Source organism: Podarcis tiliguerta (assembly GCF_965153285.1).
Source record: "Podarcis tiliguerta genome assembly, chromosome: 6".
Lineage (NCBI taxonomy): Eukaryota > Metazoa > Chordata > Lepidosauria > Squamata > Lacertidae > Podarcis > Podarcis tiliguerta.
In genome coordinates this window covers 32,040,617-32,061,650 of record NC_139539.1, presented here as the reverse complement: position 1 = coordinate 32,061,650, position 21,034 = coordinate 32,040,617, and the positions used below count along the sequence as shown (strand labels likewise).

Sequence of the window (21,034 nt, the reverse complement as noted above, 5' to 3'; positions counted from 1 at the left end):
GGAACTGTAGTCCAAAACATCTGGAGGGCTGAAGGTTGGGGATGCCTGGTCTAACTCCCTATATCAGGGTTAGTTAGCATGGTGTCCTCAAGACACCTGCTGGACTTCAAGTCCCATTACTGCTGACCATTGGTCACACTGGCAGGGGCTGAAGGGTGCCAGAGGGCATACTGGCCACCCCTGCTCCACATCATTTATAAAGCTCCCTTGTGGACTTGTTTAGTTACTATATTTTAAAAAACCAAAAACCAAGGTGCCTTACATTAGCTTTTGTTCCCAAGCAGCATAACACAGCCCCAATAGTTATGCTTGTTCTTTTCTGGTGCTGCAATGTCCTTCTTAAGATGCAGTGACAATAATTGTTCGCAATACTCTAAATGCAACTACACCACAGATTTATCTAATCTAGCTAAAGATTTCTGTTAGCGATGGCTTTGTTTCCATTTCCTTGCCTAGTAATTCTCAACTATGCTTGTCTTTTTCACTGCTGTTACACAATGTACTGACTTCTCCTGTAAGGTGTCCGCTGTCACCCCAAGATGGGCAAGCCCTAGCCAGTTCAGTCCCCATCAGCGGGTGTACACGTAAATGTGTGGGTGTCGCAGGCAATTTGCCAAACATGAATCTTGGCAGGTGAACACATCTAAACATACAAGAATTACATTTGCAAGCCTCCAAAGATAAACTCCCGATTTCCTTGGTTTGCTGCCGTCATCCTGTAGAAGCTGTGCCCCAAGGTCATGAAGGTGCCGCTGGGAAAAGAAGGCTGATCAGCTGAGTTTGAAGCAGAGCAGGCTCCAATAAAGTGAGTGAGACGATGAACCAGTTAAGAGGAAATAAGTTCACAATGCAACCACCACCAACACAAAATTGTTAATTTATTGTTATTTAGGAGGCAAAAAATGTACTGTTACAAGATTCATTTCCCAACAGAGAAGGTCAAAAAATGAGCCAAAAATATATTTTAAAAAAGGAATAATGACACTTTACAATTCATTAAATTAAAAAAAAGTAAAATATCTCCTTGTGCAATTCTGTGAAAATGAGAAAAGAGGAGGGGGAAAGATGCAGTTAGAAAGCCCCCCTCCCGCCCTGAAGGGAGCAGCTCCGTGCAGGATAGGGCCAGGCAAGGGCAGGAAGGGCCCTGCAGTCTCACACCTGTCCAAAGCTTAAGTGGGACGGGGAAGACACGGCCACATGCAGCCTGCTGCCCTTCACAGGGAGACAAGGGGGCTAGCATACAAAGCCTTTTAATGATCCTTCCCATGACCCCCTTCCTGGACCCTGTTGAGGCTGCTGTGAGCAAACACCAACACAGGACAATTGCCAACTCTGCTAGGCTGGATTAATACCCCTGACCAGGAATAGCTCCTCCTTGCTACCACAGCCCTTTACCTATAAACTCAAGCACCCTATTGCCCAGTAGGGTGTGAAGCAAAGCGTCTCCCACACAGCCTCGTGTGCGCTTGAGAGAACAAGAACGCCCTCCTTCTACTCCACTGGTTTAACCCAAGACCAAAGCCTCACACCCTAACTTGAGGGACAGGCAAGTGTGTACGCTCAAGCCCTGGGCTCAAGGAGGGGGACACGCTCAAGCTTAGGAAACTGAGGGACAGCCCTTGCTCCTAAGGACTAGGCTGCGGCCTGCAGAAACACCTCCAAACTGGGCAGAGCACAATTCCTACCCGCTATGTCCTCCACTCTGAAATTTGCAGCAGTGGGATACAGGATTTGAGGGAGGCGCCTTATGCCTTGTCCAAAGGGCTTTGAAGGGAACTCTTGCATAGATGTCTCCTCCCACTGTCCCTCACGAGCTGAACAGGCCGCAAGCGTTTGGCATGAGTGGGAGGCCCAGGAACAGGGTCATGAGAAACCCAGACCACTCCAGATCTGTTATCTTGCTCTGGCAGCGCACAGAAGCCTGGGCCCTTATTCTGCCTTCGCACAGTCAAGGGATGTGCATCATCCACGGCCTACTTCTGCTCAGGTGCTGACTGAGAGAAAGACACCAGACCGAGAAGGAAGGTGAGCACAAAGGCTGCAAAGCGTGAGTGCCCAGCATCCACCAGGCCTGCCAGTTCATCAGGCAGGGCGCAGAGGGAGATGATACTGGGGGGGGGGGGGGGTTGGGGAGCAAGCTGAGTAGGAGCCAAAGCTCATGTACAGGATTCAACGTTTAGCCACTGGGAAGCATTTGCTCCCCAGGGCTCAGTGGACACTGGGCAGGAGGAAGAGATGGCACCAACTCTCCTCTATAATCTCAGACCATGAACAATACTGCTCTATGAACCTTTCCCAGAGGCTCATCCCGTAAGCATAGTGCTGAGCAGCTTGGGGCAGCAGAGAGGGGAGAGACCTCTGGATCCTGTTGCAGAAGGAGAAGGGAGGGGCTTGAGGTGGAAAAGAAGGAGGTCTCTCGGGGGAAGATACTGCCCAAAGCCAGGGTCCCCTCCAGCAAGATTCCTACTGCCCCTGACTGCTCGTAACATTCCCAATACTGCGTTTGGTACTTTCCCCACCCCATCCATTTGCTGCTGCCCCACCCGCACCACCCCCTGCGACAGCTCACAGGCCCCATTTAATAACAGCAAAATTGCTTAAATTAAAAAATTAAAATATATATACATATATATATATATACTGTACACACACCGACGACAACAGAACAGTGCCAAAACCAGAGTAAGGAGCAAGGGGGAGGGGGAGGAGGCAGACAGTTTCTTTACAATAAAAACAGGAGTTCAATCTCAGCAGAAGAGGAATCTGGGGTCCCCTAAAAATACCCATCTAGGGAGAGGGAGGTGGGCGAGAGGGTTGGAAAGAGCAGGAGATGGGGGAAGAGAAAGGAGGAGGTGCGTTTGGGCTTTTACAATGGCATCTTCCCGATCCAAGACCTGGCCAAAGGGCTCTCAGCTTCGCCGGGATTTTGAGTGCTGAATAAGCCACTGTAGGGTGATGTCTGTCAAACACAAGATACGGTTAATGACCATCACGAAAAATAGAAGTTGTAGCGAGCTGCTTAGCTAGAAGGGAAACACACAGGGGCCTGTATGAGCCAAGCTCATGATACACTTCTGTAACCCTACTGCCAGCAGCCCAACAGGCTGTCCTGAAGGGAATGACCTTTGCATGTGAGTGAACTTTTTCTCAACCATGGCTTTCAACAGGGGTGGGGAACCTGTGGTCCTCCAGGTGTTACTGGGCTCCAATCCCAACCAGCCTGAGCCAGCATGGCCAATGGGCAGCTGCAATTCACCAATAGACAGAGGGCCACAGCTTCTCCGTGCCTGGGCCTACACAAACCTTTCTTGCCCCCCTAATTATGTATGGAGGGGGCCAGACCCCAGGGGCATTCAATGTCATCACAGAATCAGTCCCACAGTGCTCACAACACAGAAGAGCATAAGGAGAGATCTCCCCATGGGCAGTCTAGGTGTCAAGCCCCAAACCATTCCCCTTAAAATTGTCAGGCACTCTGACCCTGCAACCTCCACCTTCCCTTCCACACTCACCAATGTTGTCCTTTTCTTTGCAAGAGATTGAATAGCAACAGATCTCTCGGTCCTGGATGGCAGACAGGTTCCTGCAGGAAAAACAGAAGCACAAGAATATCAGGCTTCCTTGGGGAAAGCACTGCATGCAGAGAAAGGTATCCACAATGAAATGGGCAAAACGTGCCTCCCTCCCTGCAGCAGTGACTCCTGTACCTTCTCCTGCCAGTCCCATGTATAATATCCCACTTACAATCCAACGGGGGCCTATACATGTGGATTCCATGCATACAACATCCAGTCATGGATATCTGGAGGGTCTGGAAGGCATTACTTCATTCTCTCAGAAGACAGTCTGAGCTCGCCCAAATAGACAGCTACCATCAACCTATTATTTCTAGGTTATCCAACATTTCCAACAAGATGTCAGGGAAATCTATTCCTCACAAAACCAACATTTCCTGTCACCTATATTGATTCCCCTTTAATTCCTTCGAAAACTCCAGTGCTATTGCATTGCAATTTTCTTTATTTAGTTATAGTAGTAAAGGTAAAAGCTGGCCCTTTTCTGTAAAACTAAACAAAATCCACACTTCCTCTGCATATCTCTATCCTATTTAACCATCCACTTGGGTTTCTATTCAGAGTTTCTTTAGCAATATATTTCAGACAGTCAGACGCTTTCCTTTCCCCTCCAATAATAGCTGAAATTCAGTTTTTTCATTTTTTTATTCTCCCCACTCCAATGCCGCCCCAGGGCATTGGGTTACAGCGCCCACTCCTCGGGAAAGGTGCTGCTGTGCAAAAGCACCCAACAGCATGTGTATCCATTGTCAGGAAAGACAATGGAAAGGGGCTTGACAGGAGGGGAGCTGGTGACTCCAGTTTTTGGTTTAGCCAGCAAAGCTAGCCCCAAACAGCAGACCCATGTGGACAAAGCACCTCAGCTCGATCTCCTCAGTGGTGAACAGGGGGGTTATTACTGCTGGATGCAAGTGATCAAAATGTTAACCCTGGTAGACAAATACCATGGGAGAAGAATAGCCCAACTCCTGTCTAGGTCTTATACACATAACACATTTGAGAAATTTCTTTTTCCTCTCTCCAGTTCCCTTCTAATCTTCCAAGATGCTCGCCTTGAACCAAGCTTTGTTTTCTTGAATTGCGCCATTTTAGCACGTGACGATCATGAAATTCCTAGACCTCCGTTCAATCACATTATCCAGCCAGTACCATAAAAAGGAAAGATGAAAACACTGGCCTGCCTTTGGCGCCACCCTGTGGTACATCACAAGGATCCAAGGTATTTTTTATTTTTTTAAAAAGAAAAACAACAACAACCTGATATCAAGTCCAAGATTTCCTCGGCTCTTTGCATTTCCACTAAAACTTAAACAAATTCTGAAGCTCCATATCAATCATCAATCCAACAGAAATGGTAATGTGTCCTATGGCACCTAAGAGACAGGCAAATCACTAGGCATGGCTTAAGCTTTCACAGCTTAAGCCTGTCAGACACATAAGTTCTTCCTTGCATTGCACCCTATGTACAGAGGAAAAAGCACTGTAAACCACAAGGCATATTGTACACCACTGACATTCCTATGTAAAATGCACAGTACTGAAGTTTGTGGCCAGACCTGCTGTGTTGCCAAGAGGGGAAATATTCCTGAAGGCTTGTACACTTCTATACCACTTGGGCACATTCTGCATCCATGATTGCCAGGATGTTCACTGGTGGATTTGTCATGGGCTGTAATTAACTCAAGAAGCAATAGGGCTGGGAAATATGTTGTCCAAAACTGGTTTGTCCTATATTGTCCAAAACTGGTTTGTAGTCAACATCGTGATAACCGTTTCATAGTATCTGATCTGGCAATATATCACAAATCACAAAAAACTGTGAAGCTGGTCATCGCTTCTCTCATGATTCCTGCCACCCCGTTGTAACAATATGTTAAAAAGGTAAAGGTACCCCTGCCCGTACGGGCCAGTCGTGTCCGACTCTAGGGTTGTGCACCCATCTCACTCTAGAGGCCGGGGGCCAGCGTTGTCCAGAGACACTTCCGGGTCACGTGACCAGCGTGACAAGCTGCATCTGGTGAGCCAGCGCAGCACACGGAAACGCAGTTTACCTTCCGGTTAGTAAGCGGTCCCTATTTATCTACTTGCACCCGGGGGTGCTTTCGAACTGCTAGGTTGGCAGGCGCTGGGACTGAGCAACGGGAGCGCACCCCGCCGCGGGGATTCGAACCGCCGACCTGATGATCGGCAAGTCCTAGGTGCTGAGGTTTTACCCACAGCGCCACCCGTGTCCCTAACAGTATGTTAAAGGGAAGTAAAAATGTACTTAAGTACTTCTAAGTAGTAGCAGTTGCCAAGACATCACTCCGTTCGCCTCTACATAGTTTCATCCTTATGTCAGGCATCATGATATTTCGGTATATCGTGATGTTTAGCTGGTGATATATTGCGATGTTGAAAACCAGATATTGCCCAGCCCTAGAAGGAAATAACACTCCCCAAATAACGTAATATGGAGCCCAAGAATGAGACACAGCCAGACAACTTACCAGTGCCAAGACAACAGGGTGCCAAGCACATCCAGTCACCAGGGTTTGCTACTTTGTGCTCACCCACAATTATTTTAGATTTTTAGACTTCCTGGCCCTTCAGGTCAGTGGCAATGCTGTGAGTACACACATAGTTCCATATTATGCCAATACATTCATGGCCCACTTTGAGCAATGCTATCTCTTGTGCCCAAATGCCTCACTTCTCCCTGAGAAACAATGGCACCATTATCATCTGGACCCATGAGAAAAAAGGCCCACTAAAGAAAGCGACAGAACATCAACTGTTGCACCTACAACTACAATTGAGACCCTCTCCAACATGTTTTATCAATGAACTATAGGACATCATGGGCAACTGTATTCCTTGTGTGGTAGTTATGTCATCATTAGAAGACATCACCCCAGTCTTAAATACCTATCTGCCAGAAAGAAAGAAAAAATGGGACTACGCCTTATGACAAACACAGGTGCAAAGTGCACTCAAGCAACACTATTACCAAACCTAATATTAGCAACCATACTGTTGGATGTTTATTCAACTGCTCAACTTCCAGTGCAACATATACCCACAGTCCAGAAATAAGGTGCCTTCTAGATAATGTTGGAATCCACCTCCTATCAGCCCCAGACAGCACGGTCAATGGTTGGGGTGATGGGACTTGTAGGCTAGCAATATCTGGAGGGTACCACATTGGCTATCATTGCTATGACCTCTTGATAATGCCCTTCTGCTGCCCACATAAGATAAACAGATCTGGCTCTATATATGAAAATGCACAGACATAATTCGGACACAGAAATGATTAGCACTCGGAAACCTAAGGGAGAACTTGCTCAGAACACACTGAGAGAAAGTCAACATGTCTACAAAAGTACTTCAAACTGCTCTAATATGAAACACCAGGACTAGAATTTGGTAAGTGAGTTTGATTATATTGCATCTGTGGAGCTGTGGGTTTATTTTCTCCAAAACAAGAGTTGAATTGGCATAGCTAGAAAGGTAGGTGATAATACTATGACAACCGGTGTGTGTGTGTGTGTGTGTGTGTGTGTGTGTGTGTGTTATTTCCACACACTCTCTACTGACAAAAACATTTCATGCAGTTGGCAAAGCTGGCTCTAGTCCACAAAAGCTCGTGCCACAATAAATATGAAAGGCTTTAAAAGGGCAACACAAGACTCCATGCTGTTTTTCCTGAAGCAGACTGTAACAGCTACCCTTCTGGAATTTATGCCATAACCTTGTGAAAGGAATTAAGGATCTGCATAGCCCAGCCGTGGGGGAAGGGTGGCAGGGGACCAGACCTATGAGTTCAAAGCAGCCTTAAAAAACAAGCAGATGTCTCCCCATTGTCGTAACAGCAAATTTCCCCGTTAAGGAATGCAGCAAGAGATCTAAATTACTGAAGATTTTTACAGCTGGAGAAATAGATGCCTTGGCCTAGTTCTTTTTCAGTCACTTGGTAGCAGCCTCTCATCTGTTGGAAACATGTGCATGTCTGAGGGAAGTAAGTGAGCAGTCAAAAATGCAGCAGCACTGAAGCAATCCTACAGCAGCCTTGCCAGTGTTGACAGAGCATGAGGTCATACCTGCCCCTTAAGAGAGCTGCATACAAGCACTAGCTCTCTTCCAGTAATTTATATTATTGGTTATTTGCAGATTTATAAACCACTTCTGATTCTGATATGGCAAAAGATGGAGATGGGGGCAGTGATGCAGGTTTTCTGGGAAATGTTTGAATTCAGAGTAGGGTGATTTGCACTGGAATTTTTTCTGAAGCCCAAGACAGTGATCTAATACAGCATGCTTCTTTTACCTGCATTCAGCAAATAAAACTAGAAACTTGCTTGCCTAATATCACATTTGCAATTGCCATGCATTCATTGTTATTAATGAACTTATGGAACAATTTTCTGCAGAAAAGCAGTGCAGAAAATTTCACTTTCCACACCACTGAGGGAGACACGTGCAGATTCGGCAATGGGCAACAAAATGTACAGGACTTCTGATTCATTCAAGAATGCTGCTGTGATCTAGGATTATGATCTTTCAACCACACCAAACATATCCAGATCCAATTTCCCAAACTCTTAAACCGACTTGTGTGTATGAAAACCAATTAATCAGTGCAATGTGAATGCCTGTCAAGCTCAACAATGGTTCATTTTGAGATGCAAAAGCCCACAGTAGGCAAATACCTGTAACTCCAAGTCCTAACAGCAAATACTTACATCTTCTCAATGAGCTCCTTCTCATCCAAGGCACCAGGCAGATCTCGCTTGTTCCCAAGAACAAGGACCTGAGAAAGAGAAGAGGGCAGATCTCTCAGTCCACGACTCACATAGGCAGCTCGCATCTGCCATTGGATCAGCCAAGGGTGGCTCCATTGGTTATGATAAACAAACCCTATATAGCCATGTTTTTAATAGAACTGACACCCTTGAAGCAAAGAATTTCTTTATAATCCAGGGGAACTTCTTCTAAGCATGGAATCAGAAAAGCCAGGTCTACATCACAGTGACAACAGATGTAACACAAGAGCTTCAAACTACACGGTCAGTTCCTGAATACAAGGAAAACACTGGTGAAATTAAGATCAGCAGGGTTTCAAAAAACAAAAACCTAGCCAAATATGTCAATTACATATTTTCCTATTCTCTAATAAGCTTTTTTTGTTGAGCTCAGATGCAACGTATGCTGAAAAGGACTTCAGATTCTCTGGTGGCAGACGGACTTTGCAGAACAAGGGTATTTTCCCATTTCATGGATGGAATATTAATACAATAGCAAGCACCTCTCATATGGCTCATCCTAGACTTTCTCACCTCAAACTCACATACATTGTACCCTCAAGGACTCACAGCATTAAGGTAACAGCGGCAAGTGGTGTGTCCTTTATCTCTTCCAAATGGTGCAGTAATAAATTTTCTATATCACACTCTAAACAGTTTCCCTGTTCTAACCAAACCTTTTATATTTTGGAAAAGAGACATCCCAACGACACAGTCCAGCAGAGCAAAGCATGCAAATAGAGAGGAAGGATTTAATCCAGAGTCTGGTCTGGAAGGCTTGCCACTAATCATCCACTGCTAGTTATGATCCACCACACACTCATACGGATCTGTTTGCTTACTTAGCCTCTCTCCAGAACTGGAGCAACTTACAGGGATGCCCTGGAGCTGTGGCTTATCAAGCAGGTTGTGAAGTTCGTTCTTTGAGGCTTCAATCTTCTCCTGGTCTGCAGCATCTACCATGTATCTGGAATGAAATCAACTACATTAGCTCTGAGGACAAGAAGCAACAGGTGCTATTGCATGGAGTAGCCAAACCAGAGGAAGAGAGCAATCTCCAGAAAGCAAAGTGGGTTATACTGAATCTTCATTTGAGTCCCAGCCACTGAATATAGGGTCCTAACTAACCACTACCTTGCATTAGATTCAGTTACTCTCTCCATCCCATAAGTAGGGGGAATTGCAATTCTGAGACCACATACTTTCAGTGTGGCCACCATAATGCTACATATCAGTCCAAATTTGTAGAAATCCTTTTGGTTTGCAAACTTCATATAAACTCGTGAGAGGGCTAGTTTTGAGTTTTGTTTTATAATTTATGTTGATATATTTTGCTTGGGGATGGGGGTAGACTGATTTTTACTGAAGAGTGCAAAGAACAAAGAGCAGATCCATACAGGTGGGATTAAGTTTAAGATTTTTATCAGCCATCTGCCAACATATGTTTAAATTCAAGAGAGCTAAAAGTTGGGGCAGGGCGGTTGGAGTCTGCTGAAAATATTTTGTTCAAGATACTTGATTTTGTGTTATTGGGACATTCAGCATAACGAAGGGTTCAGATCCTTAGACCCACTGACCATCTATTACCAAATTCCTAAGCCGCCATAGAAATAAGGCCCTTGCTACTGCCAGTTCTGATTTCTTGTGGCACACAAATTGCTGCTTGTGCCACTACCTTAATGGGCAATCCTTATCCCTGCCCTTTTCCAGAGTGCCTCCAATGCTCAACACAAGAAGCTGCGAGGTGCTCTTGTGCAATGCAACAATTCAGCTGCTCTAACTGCTGGTTGCACAGCAGGAGCTTGGCAAACCGCATCTATATGTTAAATTATTCATCGGGCAAAATGTGCTAGGCTGGCTCACCTAGAAAGCCAGCAGGCAGGGAATATGGGACGCAGTGTGCAGATTTCCTACATGGAGTTTTTATGTTATAGTAGATATCGAACAAGCACAGAACATCTGAGAAGCATTCGATAATGTGGAAATCTACAAGGAAATACTTCTGCAACTGAAACAGCATACAAAGTACTGGATTTCTAACTGAGCCCAGCTTGTATTGCCTCTGGTCATTGGCAGTGGCCATCAAGGTAAGCCCAGCTGAGAAGTGCCAAGAATCTGGTATGAAGCGAGCAGAAGCCCTGATCTAAGGAAATTAAAGAGCCTCTATTCTGTACATGCTGGTTTCTGCCATTCCCCAGTTTCTGCTGAATTATGTAAGCTACCCCTTAAGTGCCATGTACAAGCTATCTGGAAGAAGCATCTATATTTTCTGCTTTTGTTATTTTGCAAAGTGCCATGTATATTGAAGACACTATATACCCCTTTTAACAGTTCTGAAGGGATAAAGGCTTCCCTTCACCCTACATTTGTGTATATATAGCTTCTGAGGTACACATAATATAGCTTTTAATGCACACATTTCATGTTTAGAAGACCAAACCCTGCAATCTGGTAAGGTAATTAAATATTCTTACGAATGGGGGCCTCAGAGAGAGATGATGCTTCTGAAAAATGGAGATCATAAAAGCATCCATCTCTGAAGGAAAGTAACTGCTTCTTGGAGCAGACTTCTTCCTTTTCGAAAATCACCTGTCTATGAATACTAGGCCTGGCGTGCTCTGGTCCATGGGGTCACGAAGAGTCGGACACGACTGAACGACTAAACAACAACAACATGAATACTAGTATCCAACTGTCTATACCAGCACACATCTTCTCCAAAAAAATGGCATAGAAACCAGCTTATAGTCAAGGCTGTGTAGTTTGCGCATGAACTTTGAGGAGGAATCACAGGTCAGTGGTAGAGCCCATGCTTTGCATGCAGAAGATCCTGGGTTAAAATCTGAGGCATCTCAGCTTAAAGTAAGTTGCTACTAGTGAGAACAAACAATTCTAGACTAAATGCACGAACAGCCTGACCTGGTATATGGCAGCTTTCTAAGGAATCCCAAGGGTGGTTTTTTTTTGCTAAAAATAAATATATATTAAAATCTATGGCTTGAATAAATGTTAGAATTAATGAATTTGGTTGTTTTTCCAACCTCTCTCTACCTCTAGTAGACACAAGGAAAGGAAGAAACAATACAAGGCACTGAAGCCACATTCCCTGACCACTGGAAATTCAATCCTCTCCAGTCACTCACCAGGCAATCTCCAGATCAGAGTCTTGTGCCAGTTTCCTACCAAAAAAATGCCCTCCACCTGGCTGCTCTTCACTCCCTGAAGGTGCTATTCTTCAAAACAGAATTGGCTCGTTTTTAAAAGGCGTACTTATAATCAGGTGTAGCCCGGCCCTTTGGCAGAGGCGCTACAGAAATACTTTGTCTTGCTCTATTTCAGCCCAAGAGAGGAGAGCAGCAGAATGGCTGAAGGTTATTCCGTCCACCCGTACCAGGTACTCAAAGGAATAAAGAGGGTTTCACAAAAAGCAGCACCAGCAGGAACTGAAGAGTCAGCCAAGGACACTGAGATCTTTCAGAGACAGCACAGAAGTCTGCAGCTGTCAATAAAAGGCCCTGCCCTGCCCCACAGCCTACTGACAGTGAGGGTTTGAACTGAACGGCTGCCTGAAGAACCTTCCTCCTCCTCCTGCCTTCCATGCAGTTAATCAGATTCCACAAGCAACCCTTTGTGTGTCAAAAGTGGCCTGATGCAGAAGCGGTGCTTTATTTGCAACTTTATTTGGTACAGTGTAGCTTAAGTGCAGCCATCCAGTGGTTATTTGTGTGTGCAGCAACCCTCAGAGCAGGGGCACTCACTTATGGTTCAAAGGCAGGTAGGATCCAATGGAGTCATTGTGACATTCTATAAGAAATAAAGAATGGATTTATGGAGTTGTAGTTCAACAACATCTGGAGAGCCACAGGTTCTCGGGCCTGATATAAAGGATCCCAGCCTGTGCTTAGAAGTGAAGCCACACCTGTAAGGTAGGTAAGAATCTCTTTACAGTTCCAAATGTGATCCAAGAGACAGTGGATATGTCCTGTGGAACAAAGAAGCCTCAGGGTTTATCATCTTTGCCTGAGTTTATTGGACTGATTTGATTCCACCACCACCACACGGCTCCAGTGTTCAGAGGAAGCCTAGGACTTGTCTTGAGAGTAGTGCACAGCAATCTCAGAGCTTGGTGACAGACTGAGAATCGAGGCATGGAATACTTACACTATGGCACTGACTCCACGGCAGTACCGCTCCCACATGCTACGAAAACGAGGCTGGCCCCCAATATCCCAGAGCTGTGGGGAAAGAAGCAGCAAGTTAAAATATGGGTGAGGACTATGATGTGAGAATTTGCAAGCCCAAGCATTCTCTTTGACTCGTACATACTTGGCCCCACTGCCTGCTCTACACTTTCCCATGTCTTCATTTTATGCATGGTCATCCAGTCTCTCCACAGCCCACACTCTTTATTATTAAGGAAGCCATCTGAAGTGCTACCAGAAGATTTCAGAGAGCCTTGGGTTTCTGAGCAACAGTGGTACAACAACGGCCACTTCACAAAAGCATTCTCACACTTGCAAATACTGTAAAGAACCCAAGTATTCAAATTACAGTATTATGATGAATTAAAATTTACTAGGATTAGCTCCACAAAACTCTTGAGTGATGGAACTGATATCCAAACTAATTAAATAATATTTGCAATGTTTTCCCGGTCAAAACACATAAATGGAACTGAAGGAGGCGAACAGTCTACTGATGTATTTAGAAATCCTGCATTTAACCAGACACACTCTACTGCCACTACTCTGCTTAGGCAATTCCTTTTAGGATTCCCACCAAACACCTACTCCTCTCTCTAACAGGAGCAGAGCTAATCATTCAAATAATACACAAAAACAATAGGGTATCTAGCAATAGTGAGAGAAAGACCACCCAGAAATTCACACCCACAGTTTTGACTAGAAGACACCCCAGAATAACCTTAACTTATATTGTAAACCACCCTGTGATATATTGTATACTGCCTTGCTACCCTCAGATGAAGAGTAGTATACAAATTAAACAAACAAACACTTCTATATTTTGTCCTCATATGTATCTATAAGCAATCTTTTGATTTAAGAGTGATTTATAAAGAGTTATAAAAATTAAAAAATTAAACACATCATATAAAACCTGAATAAAATATTACAACCAGAAGCAGTAATCAATTTAGTGCTCAACTTGTGTTGGAAAACAGGGCACCATCAATAAAATAAATTCAAAAACTCCATTCCAGCACCATTCAGTCAGAGTTAAACTTTTAGTCTAAAAACTGCAGGTGAGGGAGGTGGGCCTTCTCTCTCCGCAAACTAAATTCCCCAATAATTTGAACATTGAACCAATTTTAAGAAAAACTTATCAGAGCATCCCTGGAGTCCTCTAGAAAAGGGTTGGCTCAGCTTGGCACCCAGAAACCAGTTTGGTGTTATGGAACAGCAGAGAGTTTTAAAAAGCTGGTGTTAATTCAACCCTGTCGATCTGCCAGTGCTTCCTTAAACCCCCAAGCTTGCCTGCAGCACTATGTTGCAAGTCTAGGAGCACACTTGCCCAAGACATACTGCATCTTACCTTTATAGTAACATTTCCCTTGGTGATCTTCCTCATATTGAAGCCCACTGTTGGGATCATATCTTCATTGAACTGCCCCGACTAGAACGAAATAAAAATAGATCAGTCTTTCATATGGAAGGCTTGGCTGTTTCTGTCTACCGCGTTCCACCTTGGCTAATCAAGCTCCCCTGAGAGAAGAAAAAGCGATGAGATGTGTTCATTCCTAGAGCGAAAGAAGTACCTATTTAGCATCACACATTTTGAGCACTTTGAATAATATACCAGAAGTAACCCTCAAGTATTGAGGATTAATACCAGAAAATATTGCAATATTTCTAAAGTGCCTTTCATCGTGTAAGATTCCAAATATTTTGGAGGTGGTGGGGAGGGAAAGAAACCAGAGGCAAAGCCTCTTAAGTAACACCCTCCTGGCTACCACTGAATAAACCATGGTTGGTTCTACACAACCATATGCTTCACTGGTAGTAATCAGCTGTTATATATCAGGTATTCACTGGAATACCCATTCACCAAGTGCCTACTTTGTTTACATTTAGGCACCAGGTAAACACTATTCTTTTTGCTTGAGCATTTGGGGTTGACACTTGCCAGATAGATTACAGTTTGCCTTTATGGGGCTTTAGTGCTGCCTTGGGGGCAATATTTGGAAGAGAGCGCAGGATATTTTTTCAATTTTTATTTTTAAAAACAGCTTTGTTGTTAATAGGCAGTGTTTCAACATGTCTGTAATTAAACTGTTTCTCTGCTGATGAAGGTTGAGAGAATTTATGAGGAGGCAGATAACCTTTCGATGGCAAGCACTGGAAACAAAATGTGCAGGACACACAGACACGTCAGTCCTGTTGACTGCACGGACCAGGACAGCATGAAGCATCTTATAGATTGGAAGTGCTGAAACAAATCAAGGATGTGTGGGTGCAGAGAACGTATAATTTCTCTATTTTGTGCAAGGTTTTCTTCCTCTCCTTCATTGTATAAAGATAAGTGACAGGGAAGGTGAGATGTATTTAAGGAGAAATAACCTTATTAACAGACAGAGCCAATACTCAGGTTATACTATGAAAGGACATGGGAAATGAGAGTGCTGCTGGCAATGTTTTTTAAAATAAAAAAATAAAAAGAATGATACTCAAGGGTTGGATAAAGTTACTTTAATGAGAGGTGTTCTTTATGCTAAGAACACAAGTATCAATAATGGAAGCTTGCCACCTTGGCCGTACAGTTATCTGCATGTCAATTAATTTGGTCCCCACGGCCCATTCCATATTTGGCTTCTGCTGAGACACAGCCTATAAGACAACTTAATGCAACGTCTGACAAGCTCCCTGGGAACACAACTTGCATGAACTGGAACACAGGACATGAATTAAGAGCCAACAAGGAATAAGAACTTTCACTTGTGACAGACTTGCTTTGTTCAGAGAGCAGAAACCCTGAGCCAGCATATTTTTACCCTTTTTCCCTCAATTTTGTTCTGTTGGCTTACATTTCTATAATAACTGCAGTATAGTACTCTGTGCTTTGCTCCAGCCAAAGTGCCTGCAGGGAATTAACTTTCACATACCCATTGAGCAATTCTTCAGCACTTGCTGAGTCAAAAAGGTCTATTATATATATTCTGGTCTGTTCATTTTTAACACCCAAATTTCAAATTTTACCTGTTTATTAAAAGAAAGCTTTCTAAACAAACAGCAAGTGTGGTCACAGTATGTTACAAATAAATACAAAACTAAACACTTGCAATTCCTATAGGAAGCACATAAATATGTACAGGAAGTGTGTGAACCTCAATGAAACATTAAGGGACAAAATGGCAATGAAGGCGTCCAGTTCAGACATAACCCACCCCCGCTCCCAGCAAGAACACTTTATTTAAGGTTGACAAACTTAGAGCAGAGGAAGCAGAAAAGGGAATGGCAACATCTGCCCTGTGGAAAGGAATTATCTGTCCTACGTACAATGAGTTGCAACATTAGATTTCTCAATGTCACAAGACCTTAGAAATTAATATGTCTGTCAGCAGAGTTCAGCCCCCTGCTGCTTTCTTTCAGTGATTTACGGTTTTAAGATTACCAACATTCTTAAACTTCTCTTGCTTTTAATCTGGCCTCCAAAGTTTTACGAGGCTGCGAGTCTCCAGCTCAAATCTAACTGTCAGCAATGAATTTATGTTAACTCTCTGATTAGAAAAACTGAGTGCTTTTAGCCATCAGCTTCTCAAGATATGACACATCAGCAAATCTTCCAAGGTTCCGAGACTCTTCACAAAGATTTTGTGCTTATTCTCCCGGCGTTCCATTTCAAAAGGCATAACCTGATACTTGTCGAGAAAATAACAGACTGCTCGAAAACAACAAGCTTCAAAAAAAGGCCAACCAGTACAATTTTCACCTGGGTTTTAACAAACCATGCTACTCTAGTCCTTGGGCCAAAAGGTCATTGGTGGGATGAGCTCAAGCATTCTGTTTCCCTGGTCTATAGCACTTGTGAAATAGGCTATCAAAATTACCTGGAAAATTGCGGGTGGAGTCCAATTTCAATATGCACACAGTGTATGTTGAGATTCCAGAACAAAGAGATGAACAAGTCATTTAGAGTTATGGGTAACACAAGAGGCTTTGCAGATACTGAGGTGAACGTTTGGTTTTAAAGCCTCAAAGAAGTGTGACTCCACAGGTAAACAGAAACCTTGGCCTGCCCACTGCTTCAGCCCAAAGGCCCATCTAGTCCAAAACCATGTTTTCACAATAGCCAACCAGATGCCTATGGTATGCCCACAAATAGGACATCAGCACAACAGCAGTCTCCTGTTCACAATTCCTAGCAACTGGAATTCATAAGAAAACCAACCCATTTATTATTTGAAGCATACTATTCTACTCACTGGGCACTCAGAATGGCTTCACAGAACACAGATGAAGGACCTATTGGATCAGAGAATGGACAGTGACCAAGTCACAGTTTCACAGAGCTGTTAAAAGAGTGACAACCACGCTCTAGTAAACTCCATTTGGGGCTACGTATGTGGAGCTATCCTTGAAGATAGTTTGGAGACTGCAGCTGGTTCAAATAATAATAATAATAATAATAATAATAACAATAACAATAATAATAAATTTATTTATACCCCGCCCTCCCCAGCCAGAGCTGGGCTCAGGGCGGCTAACACCAACAAAATTCCAGTAAAAACATAATAAGAAAAAAAGAAAAAGAAAAAAACAATTTAAAATACAGGTTAAAATGCAATTTAAAATGCAAAAGGCTCAGCTGCCAGAGGTCTGCCAGATTTTCTGTATGGGACCACATTACACCCATACTTAAAGATCTGCAGTGGCTACCTTTTCACCACTGAGCCCAATTCAAGGTGCTGGTTTTGATGTATAAGGCTCTGAACCCAATTCCCTCTCCCCATACTGTCCACCCTGTTGGTTACACCATCTCTGAATGAGGTCAGTGAACCTGTGACATGCCAGAGGGTAACCTCAGCACTTACACCCTGGTTTTGGAATAACATTTTCCCAAGGCTTGGCTGGCACCAATATTATCCATTTTCCAGAGTTTCTAGTATGATCCTACAGGGCCTGCATTGGGACAGATGGGTGATGTACTGCTTTGTAATCTCCCTGTTTTCATTTACCATACTGTGTTTTGTTGGTTTTTATTTTGTTTTAAAAATTGCTATTACCCACCCTGAGATCACACTCAACAGTAGGGTAGTGAATAAACTGCATAAATGAAAAACAAAAGCCACACTTTTATCAATACAACTTTCAGGGTATTTTTCCTCCCTCAATTTATTGTGACACACAAGGCTTAGAGCCAGAGGTCATGGTGCTCTCATATGACTAAAGAGCAAAAAAGACCCAAGCATTTGTTTTGAAACGACTCATACATGCATGGAGCAACTTTACTGTTTTGCCAAGAAGCGCCTGTTGAAATCTGGAGCAATTTGTTCTGCATGCAGACTATCATACAGATAGCAGAAACGCTGCTTGATAGCAGAAACTCTGCACAACAACAACTTCTTTTAGCTTGCCGATTAAGCAGTCTTTGTTTTCAGCTACAAATGTAGCAAGAGTACTGGAAACCAGTTCATTCCATGATAGATACGGAGTACAACTGGGTATCCATATTTGCTGCTCCTCTTTATCTGCATCCCCTTGAAGTTATTTTGAGTGCTAGTTAGTCTATTGAAGGATTGTTCAGAATTCAATTATTACTGCTGTTAGACAATCTGTCAAATCAGTGAATTTTGTGATGGATTTTAGTAGTTGTAAACCACTTTGGGAACCTATGTGGGCTGAAAAGTGAGATAGAAATATAATTTATCTAACGAATTATCTAACTTGACCCAATACCCCTTTGCTCAAGAACTTCTTCATATTTTTCATTTGGGAAAACAGGTCTTTGTTTACAAAAACCCACTTGTAGACTTCTGCAACTCTCCCATATTTGGATATGTACATATATATTTAAAAAAAGATTGACAACTTGCTTATTAATAGAACCAGTGAGACCAGCAACACAATGCTGTTGTGCCCCTCTATCCCCTAAGACTGCTCTATTCGCGGCTCCAGCCAGTCTGGAAAAGGATCCTTTGAGTGCTTTTCAGATCTCCCAGGGGAGGGTTCCTGAAAACCTGTCACCTCCTATTTAGTTAAGAAAGGGGCAATATTTTCAGATAACTAATATGGGAACCAAATCTTTCTGATACAATAGTGTCCATCTGGTCTCAAATCTTTATAATATTTATATAGTATTTTGTGAAACTGACACTGACTCAATACTTGAAATAGTAAGGTTCAGTTCTTAAACTTTCCAGTGGCTTCCTGGGGTGGGGGTGGGTGTACATTTGTGTAAAAGTATTATGTCCATCAACTTCCCTATCTAATAGTTCAGGATTGTTTCTGCACCCTAAGCAAGAGTTTGAACTTCAGATGACACACAAGATAGTAAATATTAATAATGATGCCTGGATCACAAAAAACCCTGTCCACCTTTTGAATATCAATGCAGAATAATTCACAGTTCAAATGACAAATGGTAACTATGTTTAAGAGCATGGCAACTAATTTCTAAGTAAAGTGCAGTGTCAGGGATAAGGGAAAAACACAGGGCATTTTTTCTTTACATGGTTAATATGCATTACCCAACAGAGATGTGCTCAGTTTGAGTGCATGCGCTCATAACTGGTCATCCTTATTGGATAAATGAGATCAGGCCAATCTCGTTTGACAAATTCACCGCAACCTGCTGAGTCACACTCAGTTCAAGCACACCACTGAGCATCTGGCACCCCTGAAAATATAAAAGGTATTTCCTACGAAAACGGAAAGCACAAAAGATGAAAAAAGCCCACTGTGGTGCACAGCTTCATACTGCACACAAGTAACTGAAACAAGAGAAGCAAAACTATGCTAAGGAAAGATTATACGTCTTTGAAGAAACACTTGCCAATATGTTTTCATAAGCCAAGGCTTTTAAAAAAGCAATAAAGGCCTACAAATACTGGACAGCACAATTCAAAATAGCAAGTGTGATTTGAAGGGAGCGCACACTGTGTGAAAGGGTGGCTGTTTTTGAAAAACAAGGCCTTGTGGACTCCAACAAAGATATCCCCTTCTAGAATTTTAATCTGGAAGAAATCCCAGCCTTAAGAGACACTACCTGCTTAGACTATTCTCAGCTGTTAGTGGTTCCCCAATCCCACCCCAAGGATTCTGGAGAAGGTAGTCTGTGATAATTCTTAAACCCTTATCTTCCCTCACAAAACTAGGGTTCCCAGGAGTCCCTGAGGCACAGGAATGATGCCTAAGTCACTCTCAGTCTCTGGTGTAGATTTATGTTCTATAGGTTTAATGCTAAACAGTGCAGAACTAAGTTAGCCCCATTCTCCAAATGCTTTAACAAATATGACCTCTTATCCCCACCGCATAGGCAGGTCAGTTCATTTGGAAGGAGATGCACAACATTAAACAAACTCACACTAAAACATACTGTAAGAGGCAGGCCTTAAGCTGGTGCCTGAAAGTGGCAATTTATTTTGTGAAGAATGCACAAGTTTCAACCACAGGTGCTGCTGTGGTCTAAACCACAGAGCCTAGGGCTTGCCGATCAGAAGGTCGGTGGTTCAAATCCCTGCGATAATGGGGTGAGCTCCCGTTGCTTGGTCCCTGCTCCTGCCCACCTAGCAGTTCGAAAGCACGTCAAAATGCAAGTAGATAAATAGGTAGCACTCCGGCAGGAAGGTAAATGGCGTTTCTGTGTGCTGCTCTGGTTCACCAAAAGCAGCTTAGTCATGCTGGCCACATGACCTGGAAAAACTGCGGACAAATGCAGGCTCCCTATAGATCGAGATGAGCGCCGCAACCCCAGAGTCGTCCGCAACTGGACCTAACCATCAGGGGTACCTTTACCTTTTATATTCTTTAGAGATGCTTTTGGTATATTCTACCGAAAGGTTTGGGACAATAAGCATCTTCATATCATGGTCAAAACATGTTGGACATCAACTACAAAATAGACCACTACTTTGGGTGTACTTTTATGATGTGTTTAATAGGTTTCCCTCAAACTTTACAATGTTACATCTATTTCTGAAAATAATACAGGTGAAGAGCTCTGATTCTGTATGAGTGTAGCTACTGGTCCCAATACTTCCTTCTTTCCCAATAGTCCCTCTTTATTTTTGCTTAAACATAGTGTTGTTGTTTTAAAATATGATTTTCTGAAGCTAGAAATATTTTACACACATGAACCAAAGCTGAGAAAGTTAAGAGTTTAGAACTACAGTATATAGCATAAAAAGGGAGTGTGGATGTGCATGCTGAAATCAGTGAAGCAAACTGGGTTCCTAGCATTTTGTGCACACTAGGGCTGGATGATACATCAATATAATCATCCAAAACAGGTTTGAAGTCGGTATCATGATACTAATGACCTGGCAATATATCATGAAATCAGGGTGGGTGGGTGTTGTGCAAAAACAACGAAGTGGGAAAATTGTAAAACCAGCCAATGTTTTTACATAGCTCCATCCTTATTTCAGACATGGTGATATATCAGTATATTGCAATGTTTAGCTGCTGATATATCACAGTGTTGAAAACCAGCCCAGCA

At 43.2% G+C, this 21,034-nt stretch overlaps 1 protein-coding gene and 1 long non-coding RNA gene across 2 annotated transcripts in view; both read right to left on the bottom strand.

Annotated features, from left to right (window-relative positions):
- Window positions 1-858: 858 nt before the first annotated feature.
- The window catches only part of ARL8A (ARF like GTPase 8A), a 42,165-nt gene continuing 21,989 nt past the window's right edge, over window positions 859-21,034 (bottom strand). The window contains exons 2-7 of the mRNA XM_083444622.1: window positions 13,913-13,993; window positions 12,521-12,594; window positions 9,233-9,326; window positions 8,300-8,367; window positions 3,513-3,583; window positions 859-2,959 (exon numbers count right to left, since the gene is read on the bottom strand). Of these exons, the coding sequence (XP_083300748.1) occupies window positions 2,910-2,959; window positions 3,513-3,583; window positions 8,300-8,367; window positions 9,233-9,326; window positions 12,521-12,594; window positions 13,913-13,993 (438 nt within the window). The 3' untranslated portion in view covers window positions 859-2,909. The remainder of the gene's footprint in view (window positions 2,960-3,512; window positions 3,584-8,299; window positions 8,368-9,232; window positions 9,327-12,520; window positions 12,595-13,912; window positions 13,994-21,034) is intronic.
- LOC310679445 lies at window positions 15,599-20,032 on the bottom strand. The gene is made up of 2 exons (XR_014512268.1): window positions 19,583-20,032; window positions 15,599-19,550 (listed from the first exon to the last, which is right to left on the bottom strand). It is a non-coding gene; the product is annotated as an uncharacterized lncRNA (long non-coding RNA).